The sequence below is a fragment of the Rana temporaria genome, chromosome 2 (genome assembly GCF_905171775.1).
Source record: "Rana temporaria chromosome 2, aRanTem1.1, whole genome shotgun sequence".
NCBI lineage: Eukaryota > Metazoa > Chordata > Amphibia > Anura > Ranidae > Rana > Rana temporaria.
In genome coordinates this window covers 429,401,837-429,424,629 of record NC_053490.1, presented here as the reverse complement: position 1 = coordinate 429,424,629, position 22,793 = coordinate 429,401,837, and the positions used below count along the sequence as shown (strand labels likewise).

The 22,793-nt window shown below is 43.3% G+C and overlaps 1 protein-coding gene across 2 annotated transcripts in view; it reads left to right on the top strand.

Moving 5' to 3' along the window:
* Positions 1–22,793, top strand: part of MTMR4 (myotubularin related protein 4) — a 104,464-nt gene that overhangs the window by 59,002 nt on the left and 22,669 nt on the right. For both annotated transcript variants that reach the window (XM_040338286.1, XM_040338285.1), the window contains 7 exons: positions 8,911–9,027; positions 10,137–10,219; positions 10,779–10,945; positions 17,977–18,073; positions 20,164–20,277; positions 21,938–22,134; positions 22,273–22,401. In XM_040338286.1, coding sequence (XP_040194220.1) covers positions 8,911–9,027; positions 10,137–10,219; positions 10,779–10,945; positions 17,977–18,073; positions 20,164–20,277; positions 21,938–22,134; positions 22,273–22,401 — 904 coding nt within the window. The remainder of the gene's footprint in view (positions 1–8,910; positions 9,028–10,136; positions 10,220–10,778; positions 10,946–17,976; positions 18,074–20,163; positions 20,278–21,937; positions 22,135–22,272; positions 22,402–22,793) is intronic.

Below are 22,793 nucleotides of genomic sequence, written 5' to 3'. Positions count from 1 at the left end.
TTGGGGCACTGCTCCTCCCACTGACGCCAACAATGGGGTACCATTCCTCCGTCTGACGCAAGAGATGTCATTGCTTACTGCCGCCAATGTCGCTCCATTTTTTTTTTTGGCACCCCAAAGTTTGAAGGGCCGGAAACTGTCCCTTTGTTCCAAATGCTTGAAGACCCCCTGGTTTAGATCAAATCATATTCATGTGTTGGCATGGCCCAATCAAAGTCCAGACCAAAATCCAATTGAGAATCTGTGGCAAAACTTGAAAATTGCTGTTTCTAGATGCTCTCCATCCAATCTGACAGAGCTTGAGCCATTTTGCAAAGAAGAATGGGCAAAAATGTCACTCTACATGCAAATTGCAGCAAAAGGTGGTTCTACAAAGTATTGACTCAGGGTGGCCGACTACAAATGCACACCACACATCTATTTCCACTTCACAATTATGTGCTGCTTTGTGTTGGTCACATAAAATTCCAATAAAATACATTGACGTTTTTGCTTGTAACATGACAAAATGTGGAGTATTTCAAGAGATCTGAATACCTTTCCTAGGTGCTGTACTCATGCTTCAGGTCCCTATGCACTTATATTAATTAAAATCCATGGGGATATGCTGACTATTTAGATTACTGCAGAGTGGTGCAAAGGCCAGAAGCATGATGGACAGCACACGTGAACAGGAAGAGCTAGAATTAATGGGCCATAACTCATGACCGAAGAGAAGTGTAATTAAGATGTTTTATTTGCATTCACCAGAGCTGCTTTTTGAAGTTCTTAAAGGGATAACTGTACTTTTGGCTCAAGGGTCACACCCCGGAATACAGTCCACCTGGCCCATTACTTAACACTTTCCTCGTTCAGTGATCCTCACTGTGTGACCCGGGTCATGATGGCCTTCAGTGCTCCCGTAGAGTAAGCCCTCTCCATATTAAAGTGGAGGTCCAGCCTTTTTTTATGTTTATTAAAAGTCGGCAGCTACAAAAAGCATAGCTGCTGACTTTTAATAAACGGACACTTACCTGCTCCATTGTCCAGCGCCGCTCCTCTCCCCCACTCCCCCCCCCCCCCCTCTCCGCCGGCACCTCCATCCTAACTGTGGGCACCCGGCCATGACCGCTTTCGGCTTTACGGCCGGGCACTCACTGCGCGAGTATCGCTGCTCTACCTGATTGGACAGGCGATCGTCTGGGACCTGTCACGTGTCCCAGGCGATCGCCTACAGGGAGGGGCCCCCGTAGGCAATATGATGTATCGCCTAGGCGGTCCCTGGGTGGAAGGATGTCCCACTCCTCCTGAAGCCCCCACTCCCCCTGCCAAAAGAATGACATGCCAAATGTGGCGTGTAAGGGGGCGAGGAGTGGTTTAAGCGGAAGTTCCACTTTTGGGTGGAACTCCGCTTTAATGTGCTGCACACATGCACAGTATGTATGACAGTGACCAGGGCTGGACTGGGACAAAAATTTGGCCCTGGACTTCATCCAGACTGGCCCACTTTGAAAGGTCTCTCTTGGTGGCTGGACAACTCCCACCCCATCCCAGCCTCCCAAGCCCCCCTCTCCCCCCTTCACTAGCCACTACCCGTTCTATTTTATTAGAGTAGAACGGGACTGGTACTCTTATAGGCAGTACCAGTGGGGAAGCTAGACCTTATTTCACCCGGAGCAAAGTATCAGTTCGGTACCCCCCCCCCCCCCATGGGACAAGATTAGGCAGAAGTGAGAAACTCCCAGGCCATAGCTGTTGAGTCGGCTGTCTGTTCCCTCCCCCGTGCTCCTTCTGGTCCCCCCCATGCTCCTCTGTCGTCCCTCCTTCTCCTCTGGTCCTCCCCCCCTGCTTGAGGGAGAGACAGAGGAGCGCGGTCCGCTGAAGCCGGCCCACTGAGCCATCGGCCCACCGGGAAACGTTGCAATAGAACTTACCCAACTTTCGGGCCGTGTGTACAACTGCCTGGCCAACAGAAGCCAATCGAACAACAATTCGCATCTAATGACTGTCTTCTGTTGCATGAGCATGCTTAAAAACCGGCAGCCAACTGGCATCCGAAGGTGATTAACCCCCCCCCCCCCCCCCCCCCCCCCCACCTGTCAGAACACAATCGCACAGTGGAGAGATCGTTGTACTGACATGGCTTGTGCTGGTACAGCGATCTGTCCATTTATATTTATATATATATATATATATATATATATATATATATATATATATATATATATATATATATATATATATATATATATATATATATATATATATATATATATATATATATATATATATATATATAAATTCCCCCCCCCCCTTTCAGCCTGCTGGGTTGAACGAAAAAAAATGTAGTGTGTGCCAGGCTTTAGAGAATAACCTGTATCATAAGTACACTTTGGTCCGGATTCTCGTACGAGTTACGCCGGCGTATCTCCAGATACGCCGTCGTAACTCTAAGTCCGAGCCGTCGTATCTATGCGCCTGATTCTTAGAATCAGTTACGCATAGATTTGTATTAGATCTGACCGGCGTATCTTAACTGCATATTTACGCTGGCCGCTAGGGCCGTGTACGCTGATTTACGCCTAGAAATATGTAAATCAGCTAGATACGCGAATTCACGAACGTACGCCCGGCCGACGCAGTACAGATACGCCGTTTACGTTAGGCTTTTCCCGGTGTAAAGTTACCCCTGCTATATGAGGCGTACCAATGTTAAGTATGGACGTCGTTCCCGTGTCGAATTTTGAAAATTTTACGTGGTTTGCGTAAGTCGTTCGCGAATAGGGCTGGGCGTCATTTACGTTCACGTCAAAAGCATTGGCTTCTTGCGGGTTAATTTGGAGCATGCGCACTGGGATACTTTCACGGACGGCGCATGCGCCGTTCGTAAAAAGCATAATTTACGTGGGGTCACATAAAATTTGCATAACACACGCCCACATCTACCACATTTGAATTAGGCGGGCTTACGCCGGCCTATTTACGCTACGCCGTTGCAACTTTCATTTGAGAATACGGCACTTGCCTGTAAAAGTTCCGGAGGCGTAACGTAAATAGGTTACGTTACGCCCGCACAAAGATACGCCATTCTACGTGAATCCGGGCCTTTGTCTTTTTAAATGTTCTATTGTAGGCGAATGCAGAAACTGAATCAATAACTACGACCAGAATCGATAACCTGTTTAGTAGAATCTCAGAGCAATCTTAAGAAAAATGGCACTAAAGACCTGTGTTATACAGAATCTGGCATATGTTACTGCTCCTTCCTGCCATGGCTGCATTTGTGTGTGTGTGTGTGTGTGTGTGTGTGTGTGTGTGTGTGTTTTTTGTTTTTTATTAAGCCCTCATATATTTGCGTTATCCGGCAGTTTATGGCAGGACACATTTATATTTATGTTTTGAAGTTTAATGTTTCTAATGTACACAAGTGCTTCTAACCCATGCCCAGCCAAGAGTATTTTTGGTCTTGGCCAATTCCTATTAATTATTCATCGAACCCCCCCCCCCCCCCCCCCCCCCCCGTGTATTCTGCTGTGCTTGTACATTTGTGAAGTAATTGCCAACTATACATTATGCCCGGTTAGTTTGCATTGTCCTAAACCAAGAGAAATGTCTGAACTATAAAGCCTTACAAAACATTCTGATAGGATGATATCTGTTGGTGGTTTTGTATGTAGGCTCAGGTGAAAGTATTACAGTGATTGTAAACGATCACCTTGTAAAACAACCCATTCAGTTTAAAGTGGCAATGAAAGGCAAGACTTTTTTTGTATATAGGTCTAAAAAAACATAAATGCCTTTTTTGATCACATTCCCTCTGTTCTCGGCTGTATAAGAGCTGGGGGAGGAGAAGCAGCAGCACTCTTGCATGTCCCTAATGGACGTTAATGGGCAGGTGTATAAATCGTGGATTTTGCAAAATTGTCCGCGAATATAATGATGGTTGGCAACCCCCGATAGTAGTGCCAACTACTACTGAGATTCCAGCTTCCACAGGGGACTCTCTGGTATGAGACATGCATACATACTTTGGTACAAACTGGATGAATGCAATTAGGATCATAAATAGAGTTCCACTTTAACCGTGCCCTGCAGATGCCATTCCCCAATCCTCAGCTCTACACTCGGTCCCTGCTGCTGGGGCCAAGTGACAAACCATACCAGAAATGAGCCTAAAACTGGCATTGGGTATAGATGATTTTTTTCCTTGTTTAGTTGGGATCGGGAGGGTGAGAAACTAGCTAGGCTCCCTTTTTAAGAGTGCATCTGTGTTGTGCCTACGCAGTGCACTTTGGAGCACTGCGGAGTCCATCAATAAAATACTGTTCAAGGTGATGGGCATAAAAATCTATAAAGATTTCTACAGTTTGCAATTAAATTTTTTCTTTTGTCATCTGTCTGGATGTGGCCGGCATAACGAGGGAAAACCGGCCCTATGCAGCTCCATGCGGCTCCGTTTTGTTGTCATCTTTAGTTGGTGTGCAGTGCAATGTTTGGATGGATATGCCTGGGAGTAATGTAAAGACTTGGTTACATCCTGTTGTTGGTGTGTAAATAGGTGTTGTATAACACACACCTGGCCCACATTAGAGGAAGATCACTTGCACAGGCTTGTATGGCTGCACCCATACACAAACACTGCAAGTTATTCCTCTACAACAAAGATCTGTTTTATTGAATGCGAAAAGAGAATTTTATATAGTGCCAATGTGCTCTGACCCCCTGGAAAATATTTTCTTATTTTATTTATAGTGGCCCTCAGTTTTTTTTTTTTTATTGTCCCCATGTGAAATATATTTTAGGCCCCTTTCACACTTGTAGACCATTTCATCAGTTCAGTCACGGTTTTAAAAACAAAAACATGGATGAAGTGTGTCATCACTTTTTACATCCACCAGCTAAAGCGTTTAAACCCCCCCCCCCCCCCCCAAAAAATGGATCCTGCTCCTTTAAAGCATTTTATAAAGCACAGCGCTTGTGCTGTGTGATTTGCCCCCCTGTAACACCTGGTTGATCCTGACAGTTTCTGCCCTCCCCTATGTAAACTGACCACAGTGTATCATGGCCTCTGAGCCCTGACACCGTGGTCAGTGTACGTACCTCTGTCATCCACAGCAATACTGTCTCTCTCCTTCTCCCCCCTCCCTGCCTGTTGGCTCCTATACCAGGACATGCACACACGCGCGCGCACACACACACACACACACACACACACACACACACACACACACACACACACACACCCCTTAGAAGACCAAGCAGATTATATAAAGTAAGACAAGTGGGTTAATAAAACCTTTACCACTTGAGTCCAGGAGACTTTTTTCATGCAAAAACAGACAGTTTGTCCATTAACATCCGTTTTTCGTCTGATCTATTTTTTTTTTTTTTTAACAGAAGGATTCTGGGCAAAATGAGAATCACAATTTTTTTGCTTAGAATAAAGATCACGATTCTCGTGGCATAAAATCTTTCACATTATACAAAAAAATTTGGGCTAACTTTACTGATTATTTTTTTTTAATTATTCATTAAAGAGCTTTAAAAAAAAAAAAAATATGCATTTGAAAGACCTGCGCAAATACAGTGTGACATAAAATATTGCAACAACCACCATCTTATTCTCTAGGGTCTCTACCTAAATAATAAAAAAAAATATATATATATATATATATATATATATATATATATATATATATATATATATATATATATATATATATATATATATATATATATATATATATATATATATATATATATATATATATATATAATTTTTGGGGGTTCTAAGTAATTTTCTAGCAAATAATTATGATTTTATAATGTGACACCAACAAATGTCAGAAAAAGCTTTAGGCTCCATGCAGACTGGACGCTAAAATAATGTTATAAAAACGCCAGTAGCTTTGCAGGGTTTCAACGTTTTTTAACGTTTCTGCAATAGCGTTTATTTATCGCTTTTCAGTGTTGGCGGTTTTTAGCGTCCCCCCCCCCCCCCCCCCAAAATTCAATGAATCAAAAACGCTGGTGAGCCACGTTTTTGAGCGTTTATTAGCGTTTATTGGGGTTGGGCTTTTTTTTGCATTTTTTTAGGTAAAAAAACGACCCTTTAAACGTGATTTTTGAGCGTTCAGAAAAAAGCCCATAAACTCCTCTGCTCATTAAAGCTGAAAAACATCCATTTGTGCATGGACACAAAGGCTAACAGAGTGGAGGTTTTTTTTTTTTTTTTAACACCCAAACTCCAATAAACTGCAGTTTATCAGCTCCAGTGTGCATGGAGCCTTAGTGTTTAGGTGGTTAAACTTTCCTTATTTACACACAGAACTCTATTCCTTTGATGTAAAGGACAAATTGTTACAATGTTTAGACTTGCGTTCCACTGATAAAGAATGTTGTGATACTTGGCAGACTGCCTGGATTTTTGTTTCCTTTATTTTGACAGCTGTGGCTTCAGCAAAGCGGAGAGAATTCTCTGCATACAAAGATCGGGAAATACTTTGTCACGATCGCAACAGGGAAAAAAATTGTGATAACGATTCTGGACGATTAATCGTGCAGCTCTACCAAAGGCTGAGTGAACGGACTTGCCGGTCCACGATCTGCTTTAATGGTGCCACACATTTACGTTCATAGTGATCTCTTGATGGTTGCGCACAGTTAATTAACCCCATGTTCCACTATGGGCTGCTATCAGTGATACTGAGACTGTTATCTATCCTTGACTTCACTGAATATATACTTCCACAGCCCTGTATCCAGTGGGAAATCTCAGGCTGGGAAGACACAGAACGGCTGTTTTTTTTGTACTCTACCATACAGGCTTGATTGGTGGAGTGCTGCAGAGATGGATGTTCTTCTGGAAGGTTCACCCCTCTCCACAGAGTTATGCTGGAGCTCTGTCAAAGTGACCATCGGGTTCTTGGTCACCTCCCTGACTAAAGCCCTTCTGCCCGATCGCATAGTTTGGCCCGGCGCCCCGCATTAGGAAGAGTCCTGGTGGTTCCAAGCTTCTTCCATTTACAGATGATGGTGGCCACTGTGTGCTCTTTGGGACCTTCAATGCTGCAGAACTATTCACAAAATGGCTTTGCAAGTCTCTGCCTATGTGGAGGGGGGTGTGCCTTTCCTCCAATCGGCTGTCTTGACTGTATGCCCAGACTTCACTTCCAGTGCTGAACAGGAAGAAAAAAATCTGTAACACGATCCTGACTTTCTAAAGAATATAAAAAGACAGCATATGTACACGTAAAACCTGTGTAAGGAGATTTGTTTTATCTGTGTATCTGAGGTTGTCCACTTCACTGGGTATACAGGTGAAACCCGAAAAATTGAATATTGTGCAAAAGTTCATTTATTTCACTAATGCAACTTAGAAGGTGAAACTAATATGAGATAGACACTCATTACATGCAAAGCAAGATAGTGCAAGCCGTGATTGGTCATAATTGTGGTGATTATGGCTTACAGCTCATGAAAACCCCAAATCCACAATCTCAAAATTTGAATAGGTGCAATATTCTAGGCTCAGTGTCCCACACTAATCGGCTAATTAAGCCATAACACCTTTAAATGGTTCCTGAGCCTTTTAAATGGTCTCTCAGTCTGGTTCAGTAGGAATCACAATCATGGGAAAGACTGCTGGCCTGACAGTTGGGGGTTTACATGAGCTGTAAGCCATAATAATCACATTTATGACAAATCACGGCTTGAACTATCTTGCTTTGCATGTAATGAGTCTATCTGATCTATTAGTTTCACCATTTAAGTTGCATTGGTAAAATAAATGAACTTTTGCACAATATTCGATTTTTCCGGTTTCACTTGTATGTGAGGGCTTACATTCACTTTAAATGCGTAGGATTTTAGAACCAGGTAAGCAGGGGGTAAAGATCTGTTTTTAGGAGCTGGGGCGTAGTACAAAGGGTAGTGGCATATATGATAAACGCATTTCTTTTTGCCTATAGGCCGAACTATACATATGCATTTAAAGCAGATAGGAGTTTAAGGCTACCATTAACATGTACTGGTAAAATGCATGCTGCTGCCAATGCTGGCCTCCCCATGAAGATTTTCTTCTTTTTCTTTTTTATTATTATTATTATTATTATTATTATTATTGCTTATTTTTATTAATAAAAAAAAACCTGTTCTTTAAATGCAGAGCTTATGATTTAAGACCATTTTTCTATTCAAATTCCTTGACCATTTATAAGATAAACATGGTCAGTGATTTACCTACAAAATAAAATGATTATGTCTAGAAATACTTTATAGGGTTAGCAATGCATCCCTGTTTTATGGATGGGCTGTTTGTGCAGAGATAATACATTACCATCTAGGCATGGGGAAGTTATATAGTTCATGCAAATGAGAACACAGTGAGACAAGGACTTTGAAAATTAAAGCGTGTAGAAGGTGTAGTGCATTATTAATCGGTCTAAAGTATTTTCTTTTGGATGCAATTGTGTTCCCTGGTGAGAGATCTATCTATCCTATCCTATCTATCCTATCCTATCCTATCCTATCCTATCCTATCCTATCCTATCCTATCTATCCTATCCTATCCTATCCTATCCTATCTATCCTATCCTATCCTATCCTATCCTATCTATCCTATCCTATCCTATCCTATCTATCCTATCCTATCCTATCCTATCCTATCCTATCCTATCCTATCCTATCCTATCCTATCTATCCTATCTATCCTATCCTATCCTATCTATCCTATCCTATCTATCCTATCCTATCCTATCCTATCCTATCCTATCTATCCTATCCTATCTATCCTATCCTATCCTATCTATCCTATCCTATCCTATCTATCCTATCCTATCTATCCTATCCTATCCTATCCTATCCTATCTATCCTATCTATCTATCCTATCTATCTATCCTATCTATCCCATTTTTTTTGCTTTCTTGCAGGTACCATTCCAAGTGCTGCCAGGAGAGAGTGTGGAGTATTTAGGGAGTGCAAATGATGCTGTCATAGCAATATCCAACTACAGACTACACATCAAGTTCAAGGACTCTGTCATTAATGTAAGCACATACAAAATACTAACTGTGGTTATACAAAGGTGGCTACAGTATATAAAGTAAAAAGGGCAAGAACCAATACGAATGCAGAGAGTAATATTTGTATCAAGCAATTCATAACACTGCTCCTGTTTAGCATTGCCTTTGTTAACAGAATAAAAAAATGTCCCCCATAGGGTACACACATTTATGACCATTGGATTTCAGATTAGTTATGTTTTTTGTTTCCTGTGATGCACGAATCGACTCTGCCCATCACTATATTGCTTGTTTCAGCCTTTCCCTAACCACTTAAGGACCCCTTCACGTCGATATGTCAGCAGAGTGTGCGCACTCGCGAACCGATCCGAAGCTCCGTGACCGCGGGACCCGATCGCCGCCGGTGTCCCGCGATCAGTCACCGGAGCTGAAGAACAGGGAGAGGTGTATGTGTGTAAACACACCTTCCCTGTTCTTCGTTGTGGCTCATTGATTGTCTGTCTGTTTCCTGATATAGGGAAAGACGATCACTGACGTCACACGGCCAGCCCCGCCCCCTACAGTTAGAAACACATATGAGGTCACACTTAACCCCTACAGCGCCCCAAAAATAGGTAGAAGAATATGTATCGGCCTAAACTGCGGAAAAAAGCTCTTTTTTTTTTTTTTTTTTTTAATATATTTTTGGGGGGATATTTATTATAGCAAAAAGTAAAAAAATTATAGCGCTTTTTTTTTTCAAAATTGTCGCTCTATTTTTGTTTATAGCGCATAAATAAAAACCACAGAGGTGATCAAATACGACCAAAATAAAGCTCTATTTGTGGGAAAAAAAGGACGCCAATTTTGTTTGGGAGCCACGTCACACGACCGTGCAATTGTCGGTTAAAGCGACGCAGTGCCAAATCGCAAAAAGGAGCAAGGTCCTTAACCTGCATAATGGTCTGGGTTTTAAGTGGTTAAAGCAGTATTCAAACCTAAGCCAAAAATGTTATGTACGACAGCTTACCAATCCTTAGATGTGGTGGCTGCATTTTTTATTTTAACTTTTATTTTTAGCCCCCCTCCCCTGCTTTTGATTTAATGATATTTTTATTTATTTATATTTACGCATTTTGGTGATATCTTTGCAGGTGCCTTTAAGGATGATTGAAGCAGTGGAGAGCCGTGACATGTTTCAGCTACAAATTATTTGCAAAGACTCCAAAGTAGTGAGGTATATAGTTGCCAAGTGTGGTCTTTGTCTTAATTTTTTTTTTTTATATAAAAAACAAAAAAAAGACAATCATTTGTATCGCCTTCTAAAAAAAAAAAAAACAGCTGTGCTTAAAGTGAAGTAAATCTAAAAGTAAAGCTGAAAATCTGTAGTGATTCTCCATTGCATTACTTGGCCACCAGAGGACAAGAAAATTTCCGCTTCTCGGTCTAGTAGTCAGTTTAATTTGATGGCTCACTTTGCACATTTATTACTGAAGCGTAAAGCTGAGTTCAGGTACAAAAAAATTCTAGCCTCAGGTAAGGAATGTGTCTACATTTCTGCCTTTTATTCAGCTGCGCCTACAATTTAAGTACAGATCACGTTTTATAAAATCTGTGTTATTAAAAATGTTATGCAGCTTTTTAGTGAAATGTCTTATTGTAGTAATTTTGGCAACCCAAAATTTATGTTTTTTTCACCTCTTTTGGTAGACACTGTTATGTTGCATTGCCCACCAATGCCTTTTATTCCTTGGCCTGTCTCTCTAAAATATAATGCTTCCCTCTTTGACATGCAGATGCCACTTTTCTACATTCAAGCAGTGCCAAGAGTGGTTGAAGCGGCTTAGCAGAGCTACTGTACGTCCCACCAAGCAAGAAGACCTGTTTGCATTTGCCTATCATGCATGGTGCCAGGGGGTCTGCTCTGATGAGGAGGAGCACCATGTCCACCTCTGTCGTCCAGGTAAGAAATAGCCATATATTTTAACAGATTTACTAGATTGCACAGCCAGGGTGCTCAGACACTATCAAAACGGCAATGCAGCCTGATGACTGGACAGTGGAGGCGCAGACAGTTATTGTTGTTGGGTGACCTCTCCCATTTAGCTTAGTGACCATTGCTGCTGAAAGAGAAAGTGAGGGCAATTTCAGAATTTAAGTGTTGTCATCAGAAAAGGTGTGGGAAAATCTTGGAATGGGGCCACCTGCTTTGATGACCACTATCTTTAAAAGGATATTCCCCTCACTTACGAGAGATTTTTCTCATGCTCTGTCTCCATGATAGGAAGCAAGGGAAATCTCTCCAAGAGCACACATGTAGGAAAAAAATAACCGGACAGGATTTCTTAAAACCCTTAGTAATAAAAAACTAAAATAATGTGGTTGCATAAGTGTGCACACCCTATAACTGTGGATGTAGCACTCACATTCAAACCAATGGTAAATGGAAGTCAGTACACACCTTCCATCATTTTAAAGTGCCTCTGATTAAACCCAAATAAAGTTCAGCTGTTCTAGTAGGTCTTTCCTGACACTTTTTTTTAGTTGCATCGTACAGCAAAAGCCATGGTCCGCAGAGAGCTTCCAAAGAGTCAGAGGGATCTCAATGTTAAAAGGTATCGGTGAAGAGTACAAAAGAATTTCCAAGACATTAGATATACTTGGAACACAGTGAAGACAGTCATCATTAAGTGGAAAAAATATGGCACAACTGTGACATTACCAAGAATTGGATGCCCCTCCAAAATTGAGAAAGACTAGAGAAAAAAAAGAGGCAACTGGTCAGAGAAGCAACATTAAAACAGCTTCAGGCATATCTGGCAAGTACTAGCTGTATGGTACATGTGACAACAATCTCCTGTATTCTTCATATGTCTGGACTATGGAGTAGAGTGGCAAGACGGAAGCCTTTTCTTACGAAGAAAAACATCCAAGCTGGACTAAATTTTGCAAAAACACATCTGAAGGCTCCCAAAAGTATGTGGGAAAATGTGTTATGGTTTGATGAAACCAAGGTTGAAATTTGTGCCCAGGATTCCAAAAGATATGTTTGGCGCAAAAACACTACACATCACCAAAAGAACACCATACTTACTGTGAAGTATGGTGGTGACAGCATCATGCTTTGGGGCGGTTTTTCTTCAGCTGGAACAGGGACCTTAGTCAAGGTAGAGGGAATTATGAACAGTTCCAAATACCAGTCAATAATGGCACAAAACCTTCAGACTTCTGCTAGAAAGCTGAACATGAAGAGGAATTTCATCTTTCAGCATGACAACGACCCAAATTATACATCCACATCAACAAAAGAATGGTTTCATCAGAAGGTGATTAAAGCGGATGTGCCATGGGAACAAAATATTAAAAGTCAGCAGCTACAAATACTGCAGCTGCTGACTTTTAATATTAGGACACTTACCTGTCCTGGAGTCCAGCGCCGATCGCAGCAGAGCACGAGCGATCGCTCGTCACTCTGCTGCTCCCCCCGCCATCCACGCTGAGGGAACCAGGAAGTGAAGCGCTGCGGCTTCACTGCCCGGTTCCCTACGGCGCATGCGCGAGTCGCGCTGCGCCCGCCGATTGGCTCACACGCTGTGTGCTGGGAGCCGAGTGTTCCCAGCACACAACGGGCGACAGACGGGATGTGACGGAATGCCCGTCTTTTGCCCGTATCGTGTGGCCGGAAGTGGGTGCAAATACCTGTCTTTAGACAGGTGTCTGCACCCCCCTCCCCCCTGAAAGGTGTCAAATGTGACACCGGAGGGGGGGAGGGTTCCGATCAGCGGGACTCCACTTTAGGGTGGAGGACCGCTTTAAAGTTTTGGAATGGCCCAGCCAGAGCTCAGACCTGAATCCAATTTGAAAATCGGTGGGATGGTCAGAAGAGGGCTGTGCTCAGGGGATGCCCTCGCAATCTGACAGATATGGAGTGTTGTTGCAAAGAAGAGTGGGCAAATATTGCCTAGTCAAGATGTGCCATGCTGATGAACTCGTACCCAAAAAGACTGAGTGCTGTAATAAAATCAAAAGGTGCTTCAACTAAGTATTTGTTTTTGTGTGTGCACACCTATGCAACCATATTTGTTTGTTTATTTTTTTACTTTCCCTCCACCTTAAAGATTTCAGTTTGTTTGAGTTGTACAGTTTATAGGTGACATTAAAGGTAGAAAAAGTTTTCTATCCACTGTAGATTTAAGTACCACTGCCTATATTTTGTAATTCGCTGACTGCTTTCCCTGAAGCTATTCTCCATTTTCCAAATGTTCCCATCCTATGCTGAGTTTGGATTGCCCAGATTTCAGGCGGTGTGCTTTGAATGTATATAAAGCTGTGATGTAGAATAGCAGCACCTCAACTGGATACCATCATTAATAAAGTGTTATCCTGGATCAACTTGCTTTTGAGATCTCTAGAAAGACCAATTGATATAAACTCCTTATTAAACATGATATTGGGTCTTTGTGAGCTTTAGTGGCTTCTGAATGTTGGGTTTTTCTTTTCCCCCTGGGTAATGCCCCTGTGCCTGGCTGGGGAGATTGTGTATAATCTTTATTTATACAAGACCATTAACATGTGATGTCCAACAGTTCTATCTCAATAAAGTCTTGAACCCTAATGGGCATGTATCACATGCAATCAAACTTAACAAGAGAATGAAGGAAATACAATGGTGAATATTGTGCAAAATAACTGAAGGGCTGTCCCTGTTAGGCATTTAGGGAAGCCTCATTGGAAATAATGATTTTGGCGTACCAAGGCCTTCTGGGCCAATTCGGGGCCACTAGGATTACTTGAATTCTTTCCTTCTTGATCCTGCAAAGTAGCCTTTGTAAGAGAGCGATCTGCGGAAACGCATAGATCAGTGAAAACTGATTTCACGGAATTATAACATTTTTGTAAATACCTGGGGTGCGGTAGCCACACCAAGGGCAGAGCCACAAACTGGAAGTGGCGATGTTCTACCGCAAACTTTAAGAACTTATGGTGAGCGGGATGGATAGGCACATGTAAATATGCATCTTTGATGTCTATCGACGCCATGAATTCTCTGCCTTGTAGGGTGTCGACCACTGATCGAATTGTTTCCATTGCAAAATGGCGAATGTTTAGACATTGATTTAGAGATCTTGGATCCAGAATGGGTCTGTGGTCTCCGTTTGGTTTTGGGATCACAAAGAGGTTTGAATAAAACCCTGGACCTTGCTCCTTTAGGGGTACTTCTGTGATCACTCCTTGAGACAGCAAGTGATCAAATCCTTTGAAGAAGGACGCTCTTTTTAGTGGATCTTTGGAGAGCCTTGAGCTTCGGAACTGAGAAGATGGGAATCTCTGGGATACTGTGGATACTACCCATTTTTTCCTGGATTTCTGTCTGCCATGCTGCTAAAAACTGACGGAGCCGACCCCCACCCCTTCATAAAGAGGCTTTGGGGTTTTGCTTATTGGCTTTTGAACCCCACGGCTTCTTGTTTCTGGGCCTGGTTTTCCTAAGCCTTTGTGGCTGGCTGAAAATGCCGTCGCCACTGGCTGGAGGTAGATTTACCAGGATTCGGGGAAAGAGAACGTTTAAAACAAGGTCGCTTGTTTTTCTTCTTCTCTGGTAATGGTGGTCTTCCCACTCGCTTTATCTTTTGAATATATTTTTCCAAATCTTCCCCAAAGACGTTTGCCATGGAAAGGGAAAACTGGCCAAAAGTTTTTTGCATGGTGCCTCTGCTGATCAATGCTTTAGCCAAAGAAATCTGTGCATATACACCAGTTGGAGTGTGAGACACGATGTCTGCAGAATCGAATCTCTCATAACGTCAATTGTAAAACATAAGGCTTTAGGCAAATTCTTCCACAATTTCACTTGTTCTGGAGGCAGCTCCTTCAGCCCCTGTTTTACCTGATCCTTGAGGACCTGACACATGCCTACTGCTGCTACAGCAGGTTGGGCAACTGAACCGGCCAGAAGGAAGGAAGATTTAAGTAAAGATTCCAATTTCTTTTCCGAAGGATCTTTAAATACCTGTACGTTATCCACTGGACAAGTCAGGTTCTTATTTATACAAGAAATGGTTGCATCTACAGAAGGCAGACTCCACTTCTTGGGAAAACTCTTCTTCCATAGGATAAAGAATGTCAAACTTCTTAGGAGGTGAGAAACGCTTATCTGGATGTAGCCAGTCTGCGTTGATTAACTTTAATAATGGATAAACCGGAAAAGAGCATGACCCCAGGGAGGATACAGGTGATTCAGTCAACTCCGAAGAGGGCAACCTGAATGCGGTACGCACTGTTTCAGCATAACATTGTACCTGTGACCTTAGCATCTGGGAAGCAGAGAAGGGTTCCTCTGATATCCCTCATCCATCCGACTCCTCATCCCTGTCCTCTGTAGGTGTTGCCTCATTCTTCTCTTCAGATTTTTCTGAAAGGGGATCTAAAACCACCGAAGAGATCTGCTTCGCTTTTTGTCCTTTTGTGAGAACTTTGTGATTAGCGTAGCGATCTTTCCTTCTAACTTTTCCAGGGCTGCGGTAAGTGTCCTCAGTGACATATGCAGGCCCAGGTGCCACCGGAGAAATTGTTACCCCCTGATAGTGGCAATGGCTCCTCCTGTCTGGGTACATCAAAATTTACAGGAGAGGAAGGTACAAAGCAGGCACGGCTAGAGCCTTCTGTCTCAGGCGGCGGTGCTTTCTTGTCTGTCTTAGTCCCTGAGGCCTCTGAGTCCCATTTATGGCTCCTATGTTGAATGCCATGCTTTCAATTAGCGTTGCTGCCCATGACCCCGCTCCTCCACCGATAAAGCGCGACCTAGGGAAAATGGTTGTCCTGGGGCGAGGGGGAGCCTCCTCCTATCTGCTACTGCACATGCTGTGGCGTTTTTAGTCCCAGCATCTGGAGGAGAGAGCGGTGGCCGTCTAATGCAGAGCTCTACAGCGGAGGAAGTATGCTAGTCAATGGGATATTGACACTGTACAGAGCGTGTTGAGTATAACTCGGCTCTTTACTCCCTCTAGTGGTGGAAAACGAGAAGACACCTTACTCAACATTGAAAAAGGTCCTTAACCACTTAAGACCCGGACCTTTAGGCAGCTAAAGAACCCGGCCATTTTTTTGCGATTTGGCACTGCGTCGCTTTAACTGACAATTGCGCGGTCGTGCGACGTGGCTCCCAAACAAAATTGGCGTGCTTTTTTTCCCACAAATAGAGCTTTCTTTTGGTGGTATTTGATCACCTCTGCAGTTTTTAGTTTTTGCGCTATAAACAAAAATAGAGCGACAATTTTGAAAAAAATGCAATATTTTTTACATTTTGCTATAACAAATATCCCCCAAAAATATATAAAACTTAATTTGTTTTCCTCAGTTTAGGCCGATACGTATTCTTCTACCTATTTTTGGTAAAAAAATCCCAATAAGCGTTTATCGATTGGTTTGCGCAAAATTTATAGCGTTTACAAAAAAGGGGATAGTTTTATTGCGTTTTTATAAAAAAAAATGTACTACTAATGGCTGCGATCAGCTTTTTTTTTTTTTTTTTCGTGACTGGGACATTATGGCGGACACTTCGGACAATTTTGGGACCATTGTCATTTTCACAGCAAAAAATGCATTAAAAATGCATTGTTTACTGTGAAAATTGCAGTTTGGGAGTTAACCACAAGGGGGCGCTGAAGGGGTTATGTGTGACCTCATTTGTGTTTCTAACTGTAGGGGGGTGTGGCTGTAGGTGTGACGTCATCGATTGTGTTTCCCTATAAAAGGGAACACACGATCGATGACAGCGCCACAGTGAAGAACGGGGAAGCCGTGTTTACACACAGCTCTCCCCGTTCTTCAGCTCCGGGGACCGATCGCGGGACTCCAGCGGCAATCGAGTCCGCGAGTCTGAGGTACTTCCCTGGTGGGAGGGGTTATATGGAGGGGAACTGTCTTCAATTGGTTGTGCAGGTAACCCGCAGGTGCACTTCTCTGCACATGTGGATCAGTTTGAAAGCAGCCCAGTAATCACTACAGAATATCTATCTATCTATCTATCTATCTATCTATCTATCTATCTATCTATCTATCTATCTATCTATTATATACCTTTTTAATAACCGTATTCTTTCCTATTCCATCCCAGAGCAGGAGGTCATGGGCCACATCAGAGTGCTCCACGGGCCACTGGTTGGGCACCCCTGGTATAGAGATACAATTTTCCCTGAAGTGCGTTGAATAAGAAAATAAAATGTAACTACTGTATTTATTGGCGTATAACACTCACTTTTTTACCCTGAAAATCAAGGGTAAACGGTGCCTGCGTGTTATACGCAGGAGGCTGTGGAAAGTTTTTTCCCTGAAACTTCCCTCTTAAAGCGGATGTGCCACTAAAAAAATATATTAAAAGCCAGCAGCTACAAATACTGCAGCTGCTGACTTTTAATATAAGGACACTTACCTGTCCTGGAGTCCAGCGGTGATCGCAGCAGATGACGAGCCGATCGCTCGTCACCCTGCTGCTCCCCCCTCCATCCACGGTGAGGGAACCAGGAAGTGAAGCGCTCCGGCTTCACTGCCCGGTTCCCTACGGCGCATGCGCGAGTCGCGCTGCGCCCGCCGATTGGCTCCCGCTGTGTGCTGGGAGCCGAGTGTTCCCAGCATACAACGGGGGACGGACGGAAGGTAAGGAAAAAACCTGTCCTTTGCCCGTATCGTAGGGCCGGAAGTGGGTGCAGATAGCTGTCTGTAGACAGGTATCTGCACCCCCCTCCCCCCTGAAAGGTGTCAAATGTGACACCGGAGGGGGGGAGGGTGCCGATCAGCGGGACTCCACTTTAGAGTGGAGATCCGCTTTAAAGTTAGGGTGCGTGTTATACGCCGATAAATACGGTATATAAAGTCTATATCTCTATCTATAATCCCTCTCATAGATTATGCATTAACTGCAGCAGATAACACAATTTTGCTCCAGACCGCCATGAGTGCTTTAATATTCTGTAACTATGAATGGGTTTATTTTAGGTGATCATGTGAAGGATCGCTTCCAGATGGAGTTGCTACGGATGGGCTTTGATATGCAGAATGCCTGGAGAGTGTCTGAAATCAACAACAACTACAAGTGAGGCATTCAGATTTACAGAATTCAGAGCAGATTATCCCTTTTTGACATCATATTTGGAATTATTTATGTACAACGCCCCGCTAGTGTTCATCATCCGTTTCTTTGTAGGGATTGTACCATCACATTACTAGGGGTTGCAGCACATTTTTTGTAGTTCATAGTTTTGTGCTCATTTGGCATTCCTTTTCATCTCCCATGTCAATAGACAATGTCCTTTTGTAGCCTTAGGACTAAAGCAGATTGGGAAATCTGCTTTAGTCAATAGATGTCATATTTTGCATTACTATGTCCCTGTTTTGTGATATAAGCAATTTTAGCATTTTTAGAAAGCCAGGTCATCAGTGACAGGCCTTATACTTCCTCAGTGGCAGTTCCCTTCAATTTGCACCTATAAAATGTCCCTGAAACGTATTCTGTATTGTTGTTAAAGTGATATTAAAGGTTCGTGTTTAAAAAAACAAAAAAAAAAAAAACATGTTCTACTTCCCTGCTCTGTGTAATCGTTTTTTTTTTTTGCACAGAGCAACCCTAATCCTCTTCTCTAATCCCCTGCTGGAACTCTTGGCTCCTTCCCACTTGACCAATGTCCCCAATAGCAAGCCATTTGCTAGGGGGCGCTGGTGCATGCTCGCTCCTGAGCCCTGCTCTATAAAGCCGTGGCTTTGCCCGCCCTCTGCTCTTTGGCCTCATTGGCTCGCTGCCTGTGATTGACAGCAGTGGGAGACCATGGCTCTTGCTGTTGTCTCAGCCAAATGAAGATGGAGTTCCAGGATAGCTGAGGCTTCCACGCACATCGCTGGATCCAGAGGGGGCTGAGGTGAGTATTGGGGGGGTATGGGGCTGTGGGGGGAGCAGCACACAGAAGGTAAAGATAAACACCTTCTGTGTGCAGCGGCCCCCCAACACTTACCTGAGCCCCATCTCTGTCCAGTGATGATCATGAGTGTCTCGGCCGTCTGAGACTCTCCCTCCTGGTTGGCTGAGGCACAACAGCCATGCCATTGGCTCCCGCTGCTGTCAATCAAAATTAGTCAGCCAATCGGAATAGAGGGTGGGCTGGCCGCCCACAGCTCCGTGTCTGAATAGACTGCTTGGGTGCCCCCATAGTAAGCTACTTGCTGTGGGGGCAGTTGACAGGAGGGAGGGGCCAGGAGCACAGAAGAGGGAGATGAGAAGAGGAGGATTTGGGCTGCTCTGTCAAAACCAGGTACTAGCTTCCCCCAAAAATTAAAAAGAACAGGGGGGGGGGGGGATATGCAAAGAAGCGGAACTTCCTCTTTTGGGTGAAGTTCTGCTTTAAGGTACCCCTTTGGAAAGTTCTGGGATGAATCCTGATAAACCACTTGTCGATTTAAAGTGGCACGGGTGCGCAAAACCACGTACCCCTACGTCACTTCGTCATCGGCAGCGAGCAGGCGCATGCCTGCGGGTCCCGCGGACTCTAGGCTGGCTGGTGGCCCATGATCATGGCACGGAGAGACAGAACGGGGAGAAGCCTATGTAAACAAAGCATTTCCCTGTTCTGCCTAGCAACATGATGGAGATCTACTGCTCCCAGTGATCTGTCATGTTCTAATGAGCCCACCCCCCTACAGTTAGAACATGCTGAGGGAACACGTTTAACCCCTTCCCTGACAGTGACATTTACACAGTAATCGGTGCATTTTTATAGCACTGAACGCTGTATAAATGTGAGTGGTCCCAAAATGGTGTCTGATGTGTCTGCCACAATATCAGTCACAAAAAAAATCGCAGATTGCCGCCATTGCTAATAAAAAAAATTATAATAAAAATTCAATAAATCTATTTTGTAGACGCAATAACTTTTACGCAAACCAATCAATATAGAATAGATTTATGCTTTTTTTTTATTTATTTTTTATAAAATGTACTTATATATAATGCACAGTGATTTGGCAAAATTACCATCCAATCCAGACTGTATCCAAAACGTGATAAAAAGGAAAAGGTCCCGGCTAGAGTTTGGTTTTAAATAGAGGTTTTTACTAGTCTGCTTAGGTGCATCGAATCTTTAACACTAATAAATGTATGTATTTTTTTATTAATTTTTTTCCTTTCTACCATAGACTTTGTCCAAGTTACCCTCAAAAACTGCTTTTTCCTGTGTGGATTACTGATAAAGAGCTTGAGAATGTGGCCTCATTCAGATCTTGGAAACGAATTCCTGTTGTTGTGTACAGGTAATAGCAGATGGTGATTTTCATTTTCTGGGAAAAATTTGCTACATTTAGCTACCTGGCTGCCCTCCATTTTTATCGGGGCTGATTTGGGGAAAAATAGAGTGAAGGAAAAAAACATGATTGGCCCATTTTACAAGTTGTTTTAGCTTGAGACTCGGTTCGCACTGATGCTATGTGGGAAATGCACAGGGATCGCTGTGTTTCCCTCATCACACTGCAAAGAAATAGGCCCAGATTCACAAAGCACTTACGCCGGCGTATAACAAGTTACGCCGACGTAAGTGCAAATGTGCGCCGTCGTATCAGTGCGCCAGACCCACAAACAGATATGCGCCTAAAACCAGGCTACACCCCGCCGACGTAGGGTGGGCGCACATTTAGGCTGGGTGCACGGTGCGGCTCCCATTGATTAGCCATTTAAACATGCAAATGAGGGAAATACGGCGATTCACGAACCTGCGTGCGCCCGACGCGAGGTGCGCGTAAGTTGTACTTCCGGCGTAAAGTTATTCCCCATAAAGGAGGTGCAACCCAGCCGCAGACATGCAAAGGTCTGCACCAGGGAACACAAGCCGGCGTATTTTACGTTGGACGTGTGTCTGGCTGGGCGTAGGTTACGTTCACGCCGTAACGCAGTGATCCGGCGTAGTTTAGGCAGTTTCGACGTGGTTGTGAGCAGGGGGATGCGTCCACGTCACGGCGCAGTTCGTGATACGTATCTCTCTGGCGCTCGGACCATCATTTGCATGGGTCACGCCCACTTCCACCTACGCTGGCGTATGCCTTCGAATCCCACACCACGCTGGCGCAGCGTTGGAGCACTGGCTTGCAGAATTCATTGCTTGCCTCTCTGCGCTGCGTTGGCGTAGCGTACATTGGTTACTCTACGGCGCCGTAATGTGCGCCCACTCTCTGTGAATTTGGGCCATAGTGTTCATGTGATCTGTGGGTGTCAATTAAAAGTTAACACCCCAAAAGCAGGTCGCAGAACTTGGTGCGTTTGCTAGAAATGGATCGCATGAGTATGAACAACCATGCAATCCGATTCCAGTGCTGCAAAAAGGGGTTCCTTCACTTTTTTTTCATGCGGTGCGATACAAGCCATACTAAATGATGGGTTTAAATTGCATGGAATCTGCACAGGAATGCAGTGTGAATCGCATGCAATGTGACGTATCGCATCAGTGTGAACCCAGCCAATAGTTGCTGTTGGGGAAACGCAGCCAATTGTTTGTGTGAAGTTTTGTGCTATATATATATATATATATATATATATATATATATATATATATATATATATATATATATATATATATATATATATATATATATATATATATATATATATATATATAGTCCCAACAGATTACACAGAAGTGTACATCAGCTCTTGTTTTCCCAAAAGAAGCTCAAAATCTAAAACTCCTAAACATACAAGGATCCATTTTGGTTAAGTTTCTGATTGACTTGTATATTGCCAATATATTTTTGGATTGTTGAAGCAAATGGGGTGCGCATACAAGCTTCATGCAGATGGTGTCCCCTGTAACATTTGACCCCAGAGCTGCAGGCTGAGTGACAACTGTAGCCGGCATGCTGTTTTATAAAACTTGCATGCTGTATATGGCCGCAAAATGTAAGCAACTTCTCTTTTTTGCAGACATTCGCGAACGGGGGCTGTAATCGCTCGCTGTAGCCAACCAGAGATCAGCTGGTGGGGATGGCGCAATGCCGACGATGAGCATCTAGTAACTTCCATAGCAAAAGCCTGCGCACTTAACCCCGGAGGACGCGCTGCTGCCAGCTTGACCAACAAAGGCACCGGTGAGGGGACAGAGAATGCAGATACTGATTTTGGTACGTTACAGGTTTTATAAATATAAATTTGGTAAGCCACTTGTACTGCAGCTTTAAATTGTAATTACCAAGATATTTTCAGTCTTATTAAATTTACCTCTCACTTATGTTAATTGCATCTGATGGCATGTTTTCTAGATTCTTCGCTGACTGCCTGTCCTGGCATGGAGGGTAGCACACCACCGCAGAAACTCCTCATTCTGGATGCACGATCCTACACTGCTGCTGTGGCAAACAGAGCGAAAGGTGGAGGCTGTGAATGTGAAGGTAGAGAACATTTATATGTGTTTGCAAGGCTTACTTGGTGCTGAAGTTAACTAAGAATGTTTAAAGTGGATGTAAACCCCAATTTTTTTATTTATTTTTTGTCACAATGTAGAATATAACATTTCCTATCATCTGTGCCCAGTCTTCTAACAAAGAGTTAATCCAGCTCTTTTCTTTTTTCAGTGAGATTAATGGACAAACGGGGGAAAACTTTTGTCTGTCCTTCCCCCTTGCTGTGAGTGACAGGTTATTTCTATATCTCATGCACTATCCACCCCACTCCTTTTCTGAAGTCATGTGGTTACTTTTATAGATTTTTGACTGGATGTTGGTGATCATAGCAGAATTTAGTGTAAGGAATACACAGGAGAAAATGCATGTTGACAAGGGGA